At 34.9% G+C, this 15566-nt stretch overlaps 1 protein-coding gene across 1 annotated transcript; it reads left to right on the forward strand.

Moving 5' to 3' along the window:
• The first annotated feature begins 1877 nt into the window (after window positions 1-1877).
• On the forward strand, window positions 1878-11858 carry LOC106380477 (phosphatidylinositol 4-kinase alpha 1). Its single transcript, XM_013820246.3, has 26 exons — window positions 1878-2751; window positions 2896-3228; window positions 3356-3517; window positions 3599-3766; window positions 3890-4048; window positions 4141-4268; window positions 4510-4750; window positions 4887-5055; window positions 5183-5400; window positions 5579-5737; window positions 5804-5986; window positions 6393-6818; window positions 6909-7271; window positions 7485-7699; window positions 7865-8045; window positions 8143-8264; window positions 8355-8508; window positions 8861-9127; window positions 9398-9475; window positions 9578-9622; window positions 9941-10113; window positions 10196-10406; window positions 10652-10792; window positions 10869-11077; window positions 11149-11310; window positions 11395-11858. The coding sequence occupies exons 1-26, from the start codon at window positions 1990-1992 to the stop codon at window positions 11492-11494; spliced, it is 5529 nt and encodes a 1842-aa protein (XP_013675700.2). The 5' UTR covers window positions 1878-1989; the 3' UTR covers window positions 11495-11858.
• Window positions 11859-15566: the final 3708 nt, after the last annotated feature.

Here is a 15566-nt window from a genome sequence, read left to right on the forward strand (position 1 = left end):
GGAAATTCTGAGGATTTCATTTTCCGTCGGAATGTCCGTCAGAATACCGATGTTTTCTTGTAGTGATATGACTGAGTAAAACAAGAAAGTGTGACGCTTGATAAATGAAATATCAATTTTTATAATTTCTTTTCTATAAAATGAAATGTTACATAACTTCAAATAAAATTTTATTTTGGCTTTGAAAAAAAAAAGATAATTAAAAAAATTGCATTATGTTTATCTTATCTTACTAAAATGTTTTTAAAAATGATATTACAAAAATGTATATATGATATCTATGAAGAGAGAGAGAAAAATATATTGTTGATTAACTTTATAAATATTAAAATTAAGTATGTACATTTGAGATTTTTTTTTTTTTCACTTTTAAAAAATATATTTATAAAGCTGTTATTTTGTTTTTACCAAAAACATTTTAATGGAACATGTGGAAAGGGAGATATAATAACAGAAGATATGATAATATGGTTCTTCCACTTTATTTATTTGGACTGCAATAGTATATTACATAAACAAAATAACACTTCAACAATTGTTTATCATTCTAATCAAGTTTTTGGTTAAAGAAAATAACTTTATGAGAGAGTGAGAGAGAGAGAGAGAGAGAGAGAGAGAGAGAGAGAGAGAGAGAGAGAGAGAGAGAGAGAGAGAGAGAGAGAGAGAGAGAGAGAGAGAGAGAGAGAGAGAGAGAGAGAGAGAGAGAGACGAAATGAGAGAGAGATACGAAATGAGAGAGAGAGAGAGAGAGACGAAATGAGAGAGAGAAATGAGTTTGAGAAATGAGTTTGTTGCCAATTAAACACACAAATTTTTGAAATTCATAGATTTTACACTTCGATGTAGACGACGCCAACTTTGTGTTAACGGAAGTGATGACGACGTTAGTGTTTAACTAAAAACGTGGTTAACCTTTGAAAGAAAAATTATTTAAAAATACAGGAACTAATTTTCATTTACTCGTAAAATACACGAACTATTTTGGATCTCCGCTTAATACACAAACTAATTTTTGTATTCCAGTAAATACATAACTTTTGAATTTTGTAGATTTTACACATTGATTTAGACGTTGTCAACAATGTTTAATATTAGTGAAGAAAACATTAATGTTTAATTAAACACATATTTAAACTATGAAAAGCAAACTCACCCTCATACAAAATCTCAAATCAATTGAACTCTAATTCAGTTTAGTTTCAATTTTAATTCAATTTAGTTTCAATCCGAGTTCCCTAATCTGTTCTAACTTCTCTTATTCTCCAAATGTTCTTTTTCTTCTTCTTCTTCATTTTGAATTCCCTTTATATGTTATGAGTCGATTTCCATGTTATGAAAAGGACAAAAAAACGAGTTTCTGATTTTGGAATTAGTTTAGTGTTATGCATTTCTGATTCTTCCTCTCTTCGCTTTGATTGCAGTGATAACGAGTTAGTCGAAGTTAATGTACACTATGAAAGCGTAATAGGGAAGAAAACTAACAATATAATCTACATGGGAGGATTTAAGGGTTTTTAAGTGAAATGCAACATCGTTTTCAATTCTGTTAAACATAGTTGATGTCGTCTACATATATGTGTAAAAACTACAAAATTTAAAATTTTGTTTATGTAATTGGATACGAAAATTACTTTTGTGTATTAAACGGGAATCCAAAATAGTTTGTGTATTTTATGAGAAAATAAAAATTAGTTCATGTATTTCATAGTTAAACACTAATGTCGTCATCATTTCTGCTAACAACGTGTGTCCAAAGCGAAGTGTAAAATCTATGAATTTCAAAAGTTTGTGTATTTAATAGATAAAAAAGTTAGTTCGTGTCTTAATGAAAATTTTTAAGGAATTTTCCCGATTATTATCCAACATATGTAATACATTAAAAAAAAGCTAATTGAATTGATCATCAGATATTTTCCCTCTAGACCCAAACCCATCACTCACATTACTGGACTCTCCCATCATCATCGCCATCGGAGATTCTGATCGGAGATGGAGGCATTGACGGATATTTGCGAAATCATCGAGGAGAATCCGATCAACTTCTCGGAGAATCTCGTTTGGATTTGCCGGCAGTGTCCGCACGAATCAGCCATCGTCTCTCGGAGTCATCTCAACGCTGTTTTGGCCGTAGCTCGGATCATCTCCAGGAACGTCGACACATCCGAGAATCACGGCAAACTCGCCGTCATCAATTTCCTCCAGGCTGTTCCAAACTCGTTCCGCCGATCGTTCTGGCCGTGCTCGTTCACGCTGGAGTCGATTACGGAGTTCTATTGCGCCTTCCTAGGTTACGTGTCGTGTACGTCACTGCAATTTGGGACTATTGTTGTGGAGATTGCAGTGGAGGCTATGGTTTCCGGTGATGACGTGGACACGGATCGAGGAATATCTAGGGCTTTCTTGGTTGCTCTCTCTCAGAATGGTTTCCCATCGATTCAACAGTCTGATGGGGATATGTTGATTACAGTGCTGCTCCATAAGTTTAGCACGAACTCAGTAGTACATAATGAGGAGTTTAGTCATGGCCTTGACGTTGCGAGCAATGCATCATGTAGTGGAGGATCTTTCTCTGTGTTTAGGCAGCAAGTTGCTTCTTCTGAGGACGAGTCCATCGAGAGTTTGGAGAAGCAGGAGATTACTTTCAAGTTGATGGCTCATGTTTTGGATAAAGTGAAGGTTGATTCTAAGCTCTATGATCAGGTGAATTCTATAGCTAAGAGGCAGCTTCAGTCCATGTCTGCATTTCTCAAGGTAATTGTTTTTGTTGCTACTTGACATTGGTGATATTGAGGTCTTACAAGATGTCTTGGTGCCGTAATGGTGCTTACCTTGAAGAGCTTTTGGGAAGTATGGATTTTCTAGATGATGAGTTTATTTCTTACTTTTGTTTCACAGTCAAGAAGGCAGGACAGGAATGACCAAGACTCGGTTTTGAAAACTAGAGTGCTGTTGGTTTATCAAGCTGCAGCGAAAATGAAAATCAAGAGTCTTTTGTCGCTTGAAACAGACGGAAAGGCATATAAAAAGCGGGCTATGGAGACTTTTACATTGCTGTTTGATGCTGCAGAAGCTTGTTTGACATCCGTGTGGCGGAAAATGAAGGCCTGCGAAGAACTGTTCATATCTCTGCTTAGTGGGATTGCGGAAATGGCAGTCGCAAAGGGAAGATGTTTACCACATGGGCTGTTTGTCCGACTTAAACCACTGGTACTAGCTGTCTGTGCACAGGTAATTCTGTTTTGTGGCAAGTCAATTAAGAAACATAATTTAGGCTAGTGATGACTATTGGGCCCAAGTATAGTTGAACACAGCATGTCACAACTCCTCTGATTGGGGTTTCTTATTTTTGTAACAGCCTGATACTTGGGTGAGAGATCAGAGGAATATCTTTGAGAGCGTTTCTAATATTTGTTGTGAGATTATTGAATCTGGTTGGGCCAAGGATCGAGCTTTAGTGAACACCTTCATCGTGGGGTTAGCTTCAAGGATTCGTGAAACAAATGATTACGAAGACCAGGTTACTCTAAACCTTTCCTGTAGCTGGATTAGTCATCTTTCTTGTGTTGCACTCTTAATAAACCTAATCATTTGACCTCAGGTTGGTAGAGAGAAGGAAGATCCTACTGTACGGCTGAATGTTATAAAGCTGCTTGCTGATATCAGCCTTGCTGTTAAAAAGCCTGAAGTAGCGGACATGGTTTTCCCATTTTTTATTGATAGCCTAGAAGAGGGTGATACTTCAACTCCTGGATCTTTTCGACTCCAAGTATGGCTCCATTTCAAGTGATAACTTTCTCAAACTTTGGCAATAGAACGACTACATATATATTTTTCCTTTTTCTCTTTTTTGGCATATTTACTTATGCATATATTGCCCACTTATATGTAGCTTCTTGATGCTGTTTCTCGGATAGCAATATTAGGATTTGAGAAGTCCTACCGCGAGACAGTAGTTCTGATGACTAGAGGTTACTTGAGAGAAGTATTGACGGTAGCATCTGTGGAAAGCAAAACATCAGAACCAAAATCTAGAACTGAGCACATAGAGGTATAATGCAATCTGATACTTGGTTCATTTTCTGTGTTTTCTTTTTGATTTTTCCTATTACACTAATGCTTACATGTGTAACTGGATTGCAGACTCTTGCTGCAGGCTTTCTTACAATTGCTAATGGTCTTATGAATACAAAACGTCGAGCAGACTATCGCCATCGGCTGCTTTCCTTATGTTCGGATGTAAGCCTGGCTTCTGAGTCTAAAACTGGAGGGTAATTAACCATTTATGTGATCCTATTTTGTATAAATCTATTTTTCATTGGTGTTAAATAGAGAAACATAGAATACAAAATCTTGACTCAACACAACAGTAAGAGAAATTGAATCATGTTTAACTCTCCGACTATCCTTATAGCTCAGTATAATAAGTGATCCAGTAACGTTTCTCCATGTTAAATCACTTTTTCTGCTGAGAATGATTGAACCTTTAATGCGTGCTTCATTTTCTTATAGGAGTGGTGCAGACATGTTAGGTCCTCTTCTTCCTGCTGTTGCGGAAATATGTTCAGCTTTGGATCCTACTTCAAATGTGGAACCATCACTTTTGAAACTGTTTCGCAATTTGTGGTTCTATATAGCCCTTTTTGGCTTAGCGCCTCCTATTGTTAAACCTCAACCTGCAGGAGGGCCTTACATGTGGAACACTCAGTGGTCTCTTGCTGTTCAGAGGATTTCTCAGGGAACTCCTCCCCTTGTAAGTTAGCCTAACGACCGTATCATTTTACTGGCTCCATCTCAGCTTATATGTATTATGTACTGAGGTTTACATCTTCCAAGACAAAAAATTTCTGTGTTTTAATTTTAACTGATTGAGTATATGGTCTTTGTAGGTCGTCAGTTCTGTAAAATGGCTTGAAGACGAATTCGAGCTCAATGCGCTTCGTAGTTCTGATAGTTCTCGAGGAATTGGGAATAAGAAAGTAGCTTCAACCCAGAGAACTGCTCTTGCAATTGCCTTGGGTGGTCGAGTTGAAGTTTCAGCACTGAACACTATCTCAGGTCCAACATATGCGATGTGTCTGAATTCGATATCTAGAAATATGGCAATATTGTTAGCTTTAGATATATAGCAATGTTGTTGGTCCAACGAGTACAATGACTAAACAGTTGTCTTTCTTTTATTCAGGGGTGAAGGCTACCTATCTACTTGCAGTAGCCATTTTGGAGATCATACGTTTTACTAGCAATGGGGGTATCCTTAATGGTGGCTCAAGTGTGTCTGCCTCTCGAAGTGCCTTCAGTTGTGCCTTCGAGTACCTGAAATCTCCAAACCTCACTCATGCTGTTTCCCAGTGTTTGACTGCAATTGTGCATAGAGCCTTTCAAGCAGCAATATCATGGCTGGTATGTAATTTTCTGATTATGTTTATTAGGTGGGCAATTCTTAGCTTATATAAGCAGTTTGGCCTTTATGTCAACTGTCACCAGTACCAGCTTGGGTTTTCTGTTATATTTTTTCCTTCTGTGTTTGTAAGCATTCTAGCAGTAGATGAATGTTATGGAAATGTTCATCTGGTTTCAGGAAGATCGGATATCTCTTACTGGGAAAGATGATAGTATTAGGGAATCGACTATGAATGCACATGCATGCTTCCTCATAAAGAATATGCCACAGAGAGATGAACTCATTCGAGATATCTCAGTGAACCTGTTGAATCAGATTAGGGACAAGTTTCCCCAGGTAGGAATAATTGACAATCACGCATTACTTAATGCAACATGAATCAGCTAACAATAATATATGCAGGTCCTCTGGAGCTCATCTTGTCTGGATAGTTTGCTATTCTCTGTTCATGACAACGCACCTTCAATGGTTGTCAACGATCCTGCTTGGACTGCTGCCGTTCGATCTTTATACCAAAAAGTTGTTCGAGAATGGATCTATATATCACTTTCATATGCTCCATGCACTATTCAGGGTTTGCTTCAGGTTTCCTTCTTTACGCCTGGTTATATATTTATGAACACTTTGATACGAGAACCTTGCTGCAATCAAATACTTCTGTCTGGAAGTGCTTTATTACATCCTTGTTCTGCATCTAAATCTCTTTTAAAACTTTAGGCTCCTCTGTTTTCTCGAGATGCTTGAATATGTGAGGTCTCCTTTTATTAATTTCTCTCTATATCACTGTTATTATTCAATGTTTCTGAATTAATTCACTGGTCACTCGCAGATGTTTTTAAATGGTTTTCTATTCATGATTATGCATTGCTTAAAATATTGGTTCAGCCTGCTGCTACTTTGAGTGGAATTAGGATTTATTTTGTTGTTTCTTTTCTTGAATCACCAGAGTGTTTGTTGCATGCATTTATTGACTTCCGTTTATACATCTCAGGATAAACTGTGCAAGGCAAACACATTGCAGCGAACACAAACTACAACTGATGTGGTTTCTCTTCTAAATGAGATAAAGATCGGAACTGGGGAAAATGAAATTTGGTCTGGAACAAAAACAGCAAATATTCCAGCTGTGATGGATGCAGCAGTTGCAGCGTCTGGGGAAAATTTAAAAGCTTCTGAAGCCTTTAATTTGGAGATACTTGGTACTGGTTTCGTTAATGCAATGTATAAGTGTAAGCATACCGGACAAATTTCTGGCTTGGTTAGATTGGGAAACAGTATTGGCATTGACAAGTTGATAAACAGTTCTGTGCGGAGCCTTCAACAAATTGTTAATACTTCTACGAATGGAGGAATTACTGACAAGTTGCAATTTCGAGAAACTTGTTCTCAGGCAACAGCAGTACTACTGTCAAATCTGGTAAGCAAGGACAGATGTAGTTCCCATATCTTCCAGCTAATTAGTATCTTATACGGTTACATTTTCTATTTTTTCTTTTCATTGTTGCAGCAGGCTGGTGAGCCTAAAACAGATATCAAGGGGTTTTCTCGTTTACTGCGTCTCCTTTGTTGGAGTCCAGCTTATATATTAACTCCAGATGCTATGGAAACTGGAGTATTCATTTGGACCTGGTTGGTTTCTGCTGCTCCACAACTGGGATCTCTTGTTCTTGCGGAACTTGTTGATGCTTGGACATGGACAATTGATTCAAAACGAGGACTATTTGCATCTGATGTGCGATCCTATGGCCCAGCTGCAAAGTTAAAGCCCCAACTTGCCCCTGGAGAACCAGAAGAGTCACCTGATAGTGACCCTGTCGATCAAATAGTCGCTCACAGACTATGGCTTGGATTTTTAATAGATCGCTTTGAGGTTAGGCCTTATTCTATATACATTACGCATAGCAATTGTATGTAAACCATTAACATTATTTCTGCTTTGAAGTTAGATAAGACGAACAAAACTGTTACGAGTAACTGAGTTTTTTTATTATGATCTTAGTTGAGTTTGATATTATTGTCCTTGTAACATTATTAGAATTTTCACACCGAGTCATTTTGTGTTTATTACTTCCATGTTTTTTAGATCGTTCGGCATAGTAGCGTGGAGCAACTCTTGTTGTTTGGTCGGCTGTTACAACGGAGTACAAGTCTTGACTGGTGCTTTACCCACCACCCGGCAGCGACTGGTACCTTTTTTTCCTTGATGCTCCTTGGCCTGAAGTTCTGCTCATGCCAAAAACAAGGCAATATGCATAAATTTAGACATGGACTTGAACTGCTGGAAGATCGAATCTACAGGTGACTTTTTGTTGTTACCCCTGTTTATGTCACATTGTAGATTTGCTTGGTTAAACATATTACAATGCTTTTAGTCGTCTCACAGGTGGCGTTTAGATTAAGAGTTTCTTAGATCTTTATCTTTATCGTTATCTCTGATAATCTTGTATTTTGAACGTATTCCAGGGCTTCTTTAGGATGGTTTTCTCGTCAACCAGAGTGGTACGATGTAAACATTCCGAACTTTTGTCAGAGTGAGGCTCAATCTGTGTCAATTTTTGCTCAGTATCTGTTAAACGAGCGATCAGATTTTAGCCAATCTGATTCCAAAGAAATAGCTCATGAAAACGAGAAATTAGCTGAACTGGTATAGTAGCTGTCCTCTTTAGTTTTTCTACTTTCATGCTGGTATACAAAGCATGTGGATGCAAAAAAAGATGTTTATTTGGGATGGATGTTTACAGATTGTCTGGGGTAAAATGGACAACTATGCAGTGGGAAAGGAGAAGAGGAAGCAACTGCTTCTTATTCTTTGCCAACATGAATCTGATAGGCTTGACGTTTGGGCACAACCTATTAGTTCAAAGTAACAGATCCTCTTTATGGTGTTTCCAATTATTAGGTTTCTTGCCTACCTACGTTGTTGATAGTCTTCTAACTTGCAATTTATGTACAGGGACAGTCCATATTCACGGCTAAAAGTAAGCTCTGGGAAATGGACTGAACATGCTAAAACTGCCTTTTTAGTGGATCCAAGGATTGCTATATCATTAGTATCAAGATTTCTAGAAAACATTGCTTTGAAATCCGAAGTCACTCAGCTAGTTGAGGTACGATTTTACAGAGGTCATTACATTTAGGACTTGTAAAAGACAGTTTTTGTTTTTTTTATTTTGGGTTAGAGGTGAACTATATTGAAAGTTTGTTAGTAAGTTAAGAGGAGGATATCAACAAAACTAGTGAGACATGATGAATACCAAACGAATATCTTTTATGCTACTTTTATTTGACTAATTTATCAAAGTTATAAAACTTTTTGATGACAATTAGATTGGTTAGTTATACTATACACGCATGCTTCAGATCTCTTGGTGTAAAAAGTCACAAACTGATTTATGACTATTTTTTGTATTATCTGAGTGATGTTGGCTTCAAGTTCACACCAATAGTACTCTTTTGCAGGCTCATATAGTAGATCTTCGTACAATTCCGGAGGCATTGCCATATTTTCTCACATCTAAAACTGTTGAAGAGAATTCAGTGCTGTTGCAGCATCTGCCACACTGGGCTGCTTGTTCAATTACACAGGCTCTTGAATTCCTCACTCCTAATTATAAGGGCCATCCGCGTGTCATGGCATATGTCCTGCGAGTTTTAGAGTCCCACCCCCCTGAGCGAGTCACTTTCTTCATGCCACAGTTGGTGCAGTCTCTGCGCTATGATGAAGGGGTAAGTCTTAAAGTGAAAATCTACAGATCACTCTTTCTTTCCTCGTTTTTTTTGTTTTTCAAATCTGTGTTCGTCTATCAGTCACACATTTTTCAGAAGCCAAGCCTGTTCTTCTTCTCGTTAGGCTCTCAGTTGTATGTTTTTCTAATTGATCTTCAAAAGTTGTGAAAATTTACATATCTCCAGGGGCTTGATGTTGTGTGATATGTACTTGATATTTGTTTCCTCTCACTGGTTATAATGCTCATTTTTAAACCTTTTTGCTAACAGAGGCTGGTTGAAGGGTATCTTCTGAGGGCTGCCCAAAGAAGTGACATATTTGCTCATATCCTCACTTGGCATCTGCAGGTGAGTTTAATTTTGTGGTGTTTGCGAAAGATCAATTTTGTTGAAACCAATAGACCATTTATTTTTTCTTAAATTCCTGAAGTCTGTTTTATATACTGCCAGGGCGAGTCTTTTCAGGAAACAGTGAAAGATGGTGCTTTCGATAAGGTTTTGTTCACTATTACCCCTTTTGTACTTATAGCATTGGTTTCAACTTCAGTGTAGAATATTTACCGTAGTATTGTTTGTCCAATTAAGTAACTATGCAACTGATGAGATTTATTATTCACAACATGCAAATTATCCCAATAAATTTCAAAATTGGTTTCATGATGGTCTATTGTTCTGCTTTTATATTTTACCTTTTTCTTGAAACTAATCTTCTGGAGATAGCATTGATAAGACCAAGTCATAAAACATGAAAAGGCCAATAGTATGTTGGCTGTAACACTCTGTGCTCATGGGGTTGTCTCTGTTATATTTTAGAATGCATCATTCCAAGCAAGCTTGGCCGAGGTTCGACAGCATATCATCGATGGTTTTACTCTCAAGGCCTTGGACTTGTTCAATAGAGAGTTTGACTTCTTTGAAAAGGTCACCTCCATATCTGGGGCGTTATTTCCTCTTCCAAAGGAAGAACGAAGAGCTGGTATCAGGAGGTAGCATTCTAATATTAAATTTTTGTTACTGGATATAATGGTACAAATGAATCTGCGCGTTAACATGCAACATGAACTATAGTATTTTATGTGGCAGGGAGTTGGAGAAAATCAAAATTCAAGGAGAAGACCTTTATTTGCCTACGGCTCCTAACAAGCTTGTTAAGGGTATCCAAATAGACAGTGGCATACCCCTTCAATCAGCTGCCAAAGTCCCTATCATGATAACTTTTAACGTTGTCGATCGTGATGGGAACCATAATGATGTGAAACCACAGGCTTGTATTTTCAAGGTAAGCTTATGCATATATACATTTTGCTAAGTTTATGAGCCGATCTGAAAACTGGTCTCCTGTAATTGTTACATAGTGACCAAACATAGATAGATACACCTTTCCTCTTGTTGCCTCTCCCATTTATTTTATCTTTCGCTTCTATACACTCCTTTTTGTTATGCCAGTGTTAGCTGAAGACTTATATGTGCTGCACCGGTTGGTATATAAATATAAGGTAACCTAATCCTCTCTTGTTTCATTAGGTTGGAGATGATTGTCGTCAAGATGTTCTTGCCCTTCAAGTGATATCACTTCTTAGAGACATATTTGAAGCGGTTGGTCTTAATCTTTATCTTTTTCCATATGGAGTACTTCCAACTGGGGCTGGGAGGGGGATCATTGAGGTATGTTCTAACTCATTCGCATTTCTCAATCCAAATGTGAGTTGTGTGTTTTATTATTTTTTTCTTTTTATAACAGGTAGTGCCATATACAAGAAGCAGAAGTCAAATGGGTGAATCAACCGATGGAGGCTTGTATGAGATCTTTCAACAAGAGTTTGGACCCGTTGGCTCACCCTCCTTTGAAACTGCACGGGGTAACTTCCTCACCAGTAGTGCTGGTTACGCGGTGGCGAGTCTCTTACTCCAGCCTAAAGACAGACACAACGGAAATCTCCTCTTCGACAAGTATGATAAACCTCTCTTCTGAATCATTTCATGAAATAACCATTACATTTTTTTTTTTGTTATGAATGTAGCATCGGAAGGCTTGTTCACATTGACTTTGGTTTCATTTTCGAAACTTCCCCTGGTGGAAACATGCGTTTTGAGAGCGCACATTTCAAACTGAGCCACGAGATGACACAGTTGCTTGATCCATCAGGTGATATGAAGAGCGAAACTTGGCATCAGTTTGTGAGGTAAAAACTTCCTCCACACGTTGTCTTATTGACCTAATTCCAAAGAGAGGTTCTGAGAGGGTTCTATACTCTCTCTCGTTATAGCTTGTGTGTTCAGGGTTACTTGGCTGCTCGCCGGTACATGGAGGGGATCATTAGTACAGTGGAAATGATGGTGGAGAGTGGATTGCCTTGCTTTAGCTGAGGAAATCCAATTGAGAAACTTCGCAAGAGATTTCATCCTGAGATGAGTGAGCGTGAAGCTGCACACTTCATGATCAATGTATGTACCGATGCCTACAACAAATGGACCACTTTTGGTTACGACTTGATACAGTACCTGCAGCAAGGCATCGAGAAATAAACGCCAAAATGTTACAATATAATTTTACCATTTTTCAAATAGTTTCCGTATTATGGTAAATAAACAAATATTAATTCAGTTTTTTCTAATAAACTTTCCCTTTTGAAAGAAAAATATCATTTAATTATATGCTTTAGGTTTGTATAATTTTTTTTTACGTTTCTACATTACTAATTTTGATACATCCTACTTTATATAATAGATATATGTAAACTAAATATAAAACAAAAGAAAAAAGTTGAAAGAACATTGCTGAACAAGTTAGGGTTTTGTCCAAAGATGGAGCAGCAAGACGAGGAGAAGAATCAAATGGTGAGATGCTCTCCTAGGACAAAAAATAATCTCATATGCTCGTCTCTTTTTATTATTTATTTATTGTAATTGAAATATTTGTCAAAAAGATAAAAAAACCCTAAAACATCAATCTAATTACAAAATGAATCATCTATATTATTAAAAGAGAAGTACCCATTTAAAAATGTTCTTACTTCATTAATTAAACTCTTTTTTTTTTTGCTTGTTTTTTTCAGTTGCATTTATGAAATATCCTAAAACGAATAAAACTGCCTAATTTATTATTTGTCTTTTCAGTTACATTAAAGAAATATGCTTAAATGAATTTAAACTTCCTATTTTATTGTTTGTCTTTTTCAATTACCTTAATGAAATATCCTTAAATAAATTTGGACATAATGTCATTTAATCAACCAAAAAAGTTCATGAGTTATCCTTACGTGCATAATTTTAATAATGGAGATTTTTAAAAACGTGCATCATTAAAATGTTACTTAAAACATATAACACTAATATATAACATGCATCAATAAAACTAGAATTTGACTCACACAATTGTACGGATATTATTTTCAGTTGATTAAATTTAAAAATAATTATTTATTCAAAAAATATTTAAGAATGACTATGTTTTTAAAAATTATATGGTATTATTTGTTCATAACTCATTTGTCATTTGATAAATTGTTAGAAAGAAAATTTTAGCATAATATAACTCAGTTGTCATTTGCTAAATTTATGATTTTTATTTATATTTTTTATTATTTAATTACAATATTTTTATTTTATATTTGAAAGATAAATGAATTTTCTTTCAAACAATATTTTTGTTAATGTATTTTTAAAAAAATAATCAATTAAAATTGTTATTATCATTGAATATCATTATTTTTGACATAATTTGAGTTTTCGTTTACATCAAAACTTATCATATTTTAGGATAATTTTAATTTAAAATGTAATTTTTATATTTTTCAAACAAATTCTAAAAATATTTTTTAAATATTTTGTTATAATTGTTAAAAAAATATTGAGTTGCATTACAAATAAAAAGGTAAAGATATTAAAAATATTCTAATCAAAATATGTGAAATTTAATATAGTTTTAAGGAAATTGTCAAAATAAAAAAAATTACACATAAAATAATCATGATTTTTGTTAATTGGGCGGATCATTATTTATATGATATCGCACACGAAAGAAATTTTTTTGTTTTTAAAATTATCTAATTAACTCTATACTCATTTTTTTATATTTTTTATATGATATGCCACATTCGTAAAAAAATAGATAGTTTAAGATGCAAAAAAAAATATTTACTTAATGAATATAATATGAACGAATATTACAAATACATCATTTAATAAAATAAATAATTAAAAACTGAAAATTCATATCTGCGCGGATCCGGGTCTAGTTCCTACTTAAATCTAATATCTTTTCCTCTATCACAATTCTTAACTTATGTTTCTCTCTTCTTCTCTCTATTCATTCCTAAGACATCAATCTAATTACAAAATGTATCATTCCTACTTTAAATCTAATCATTATTTTTAGATATGTTCTTCTTCGAAATATGTTTTCCTTTCTAGATCTCTTTTTCTTCTTCGAAATATGTTCTTCTCAGATTTTTTTTTTGGTTTAGGAATTTAGTGAACTGATCAACCATGTTCTTAATTGTTATATGAGCTACTTGAATCTGCAAATAAATTTGGGATTCCTGGAATTAGACATAGATTATCTCTGCAACGGAAGCTGTTTGATTTGTGCATTGTATTTTGAGTTCTAGAATTGTTCTTCATAAACCATAATAATTGTTCGATCTGCAATTCTGATTTCCTGAGAATTTTCTTGAGTCTAACGTCTTTGTCCCATAACTTACAACCGTTTTACTTTCTTACTGTTTACTGCTTTCTCATTATTAGTCTCTTTTTTACCCAAAAGATTCTATTTTAATATGAAACTAATGGCTAATGTGTGATCCCAGAGACGATCTCTAAATATTACAACTGACACTCTGAAGTTGGAGAGGTGCTCTTAAGATAAATTTGAGCATATCACATATGTAGCTTTGTTAGTCAAAAAAGATTCCAAGTTTTAGTCTTAAAATTTCTTAACCTGAAGAAGATATCGAATTTGTTGTTTAGGCTTCAAAGTTATTTTAATCTGTCGATTGTTTTATGTTGATTTCGGGACACTGTGGACATCCAAACATTATATGTCATACACAACCACATCAATACTCTATTCACATCCCCAACTACATCATAAGCAATGTTAGGGGAAATTTCGGCTACAAACACACAAAAAAGGCCTAACGTACACTTCCAACAAAAAAATACCTAATTGTGTTAAAGAACTTCCCCAAAGTATTTTATTATGTAAGGCAGTACTCTTTTTAAAACTTACAAAACCACACAGAACAATCTAAACCACATGGTGTACATGTGGATGTGGTTTTCCGTTTTCTGTGTAAATTTGACATGCGGGTTTACTTTGCATTTTTTATCAAAGAAAATGTATACCACGTCCGAGACAATATTGGTGAATGGTGAAAACCCATGGGGTACGTTCCGCAATAGTCAAAATAGCTTAATTACCTCATTCATGCACTAAGCCTGGGTAAAAAATTTTAAATCTGAACCCAGATTCGAACCGGAAATTTGAATTCATATCCAATCTAAAGTGTTAAAATTATTTGAATGGAACCTAAAAGATTATATAAGTGTATATGAACTTTAAGTGTTATTCCAAATGGGCACCGCAAAAAACTTGAAAAAACGCAAAAAAAATTCAGAAAAAAACAATCCGTTTATCTAAATTAGTATATGATCAAATAATTATATAAAATACCCAGTTCCGTGTTTATTTTGATATCTATATCTAAAAGTAAGTATTTAAAACATTAAACAATTACTTCAAATATTTAATCCTATGTTTATTTTATATGATATTTAAAGATCCGAATCTGAACCAAAATAATCCAAACTGAAATAAGTATGATTACAAAATAGATTTTGGCATGTGTTACAAATTATACCCGAATTCAAAATGTTATTAATTGAACTTGACCCAAACTATATTACCAAAATCCAAAAAATCTGAACCGAACCGACCACTCATGCCTAATCTTTTTTTTTTAACACTGGGTTTGAATATCAAAATAAAGAGTTACAAAATGTTTTACTCATGCCTAATCTCTGCCACCAATATCTCTTCTTTCTTCTCTTTGTTCACACATCATCCCTTTTTGGAAGCTGCTCGTTTTGGTTGATTGTTGGGGGCGAGAATGGTATCTCCAAAGAACACGAACTGGCTTAGTGATTATTACCCTGATTAATGCTGCTTTCTCATATCAGAATCTTGCTTTCCCTTACAATTTAGTTTTTAGAATGATTGATATAAATGTAAAAGATTTTGGATCTAACCGGTGACCAATAAATAGAAATTAAATAATGCATTAAGAATTCCTTAATGTTTGTAATTTTTTTTACCATTTATAAGAAATAGTTTTTCTTTTTGATTTCTTTTCATTTTTTTTATTCTAAAAAAATATATAACAAATTTGTTCCTCGCCAAAATTGATAAGGAATAATTTTTCTTTTTATTTCAATAATA

The sequence above is a fragment of the Brassica napus genome, chromosome C6 (genome assembly GCF_020379485.1).
Source record: "Brassica napus cultivar Da-Ae chromosome C6, Da-Ae, whole genome shotgun sequence".
NCBI classification, from domain to species: Eukaryota; Viridiplantae; Streptophyta; class Magnoliopsida; order Brassicales; family Brassicaceae; genus Brassica; species Brassica napus.

Excerpts from the sequence above, each read along its gene's own strand:
- LOC106380477 (XM_013820246.3), top strand. The coding sequence starts at position 1,990 with ATGGAGGCATTGACGGATATTTGCGAAATCATCGAGGAGAATCCGATC. Across the intron at positions 9,128-9,397 it reads CTCTGCGCTATGATGAAGGG|AGGCTGGTTGAAGGGTATCT; the intron begins GTAAGTCTTAAA and ends TTTTGCTAACAG. Across the intron at positions 11,078-11,148 it reads GGAAATCTCCTCTTCGACAA|CATCGGAAGGCTTGTTCACA; the intron begins GTATGATAAACC and ends TTATGAATGTAG.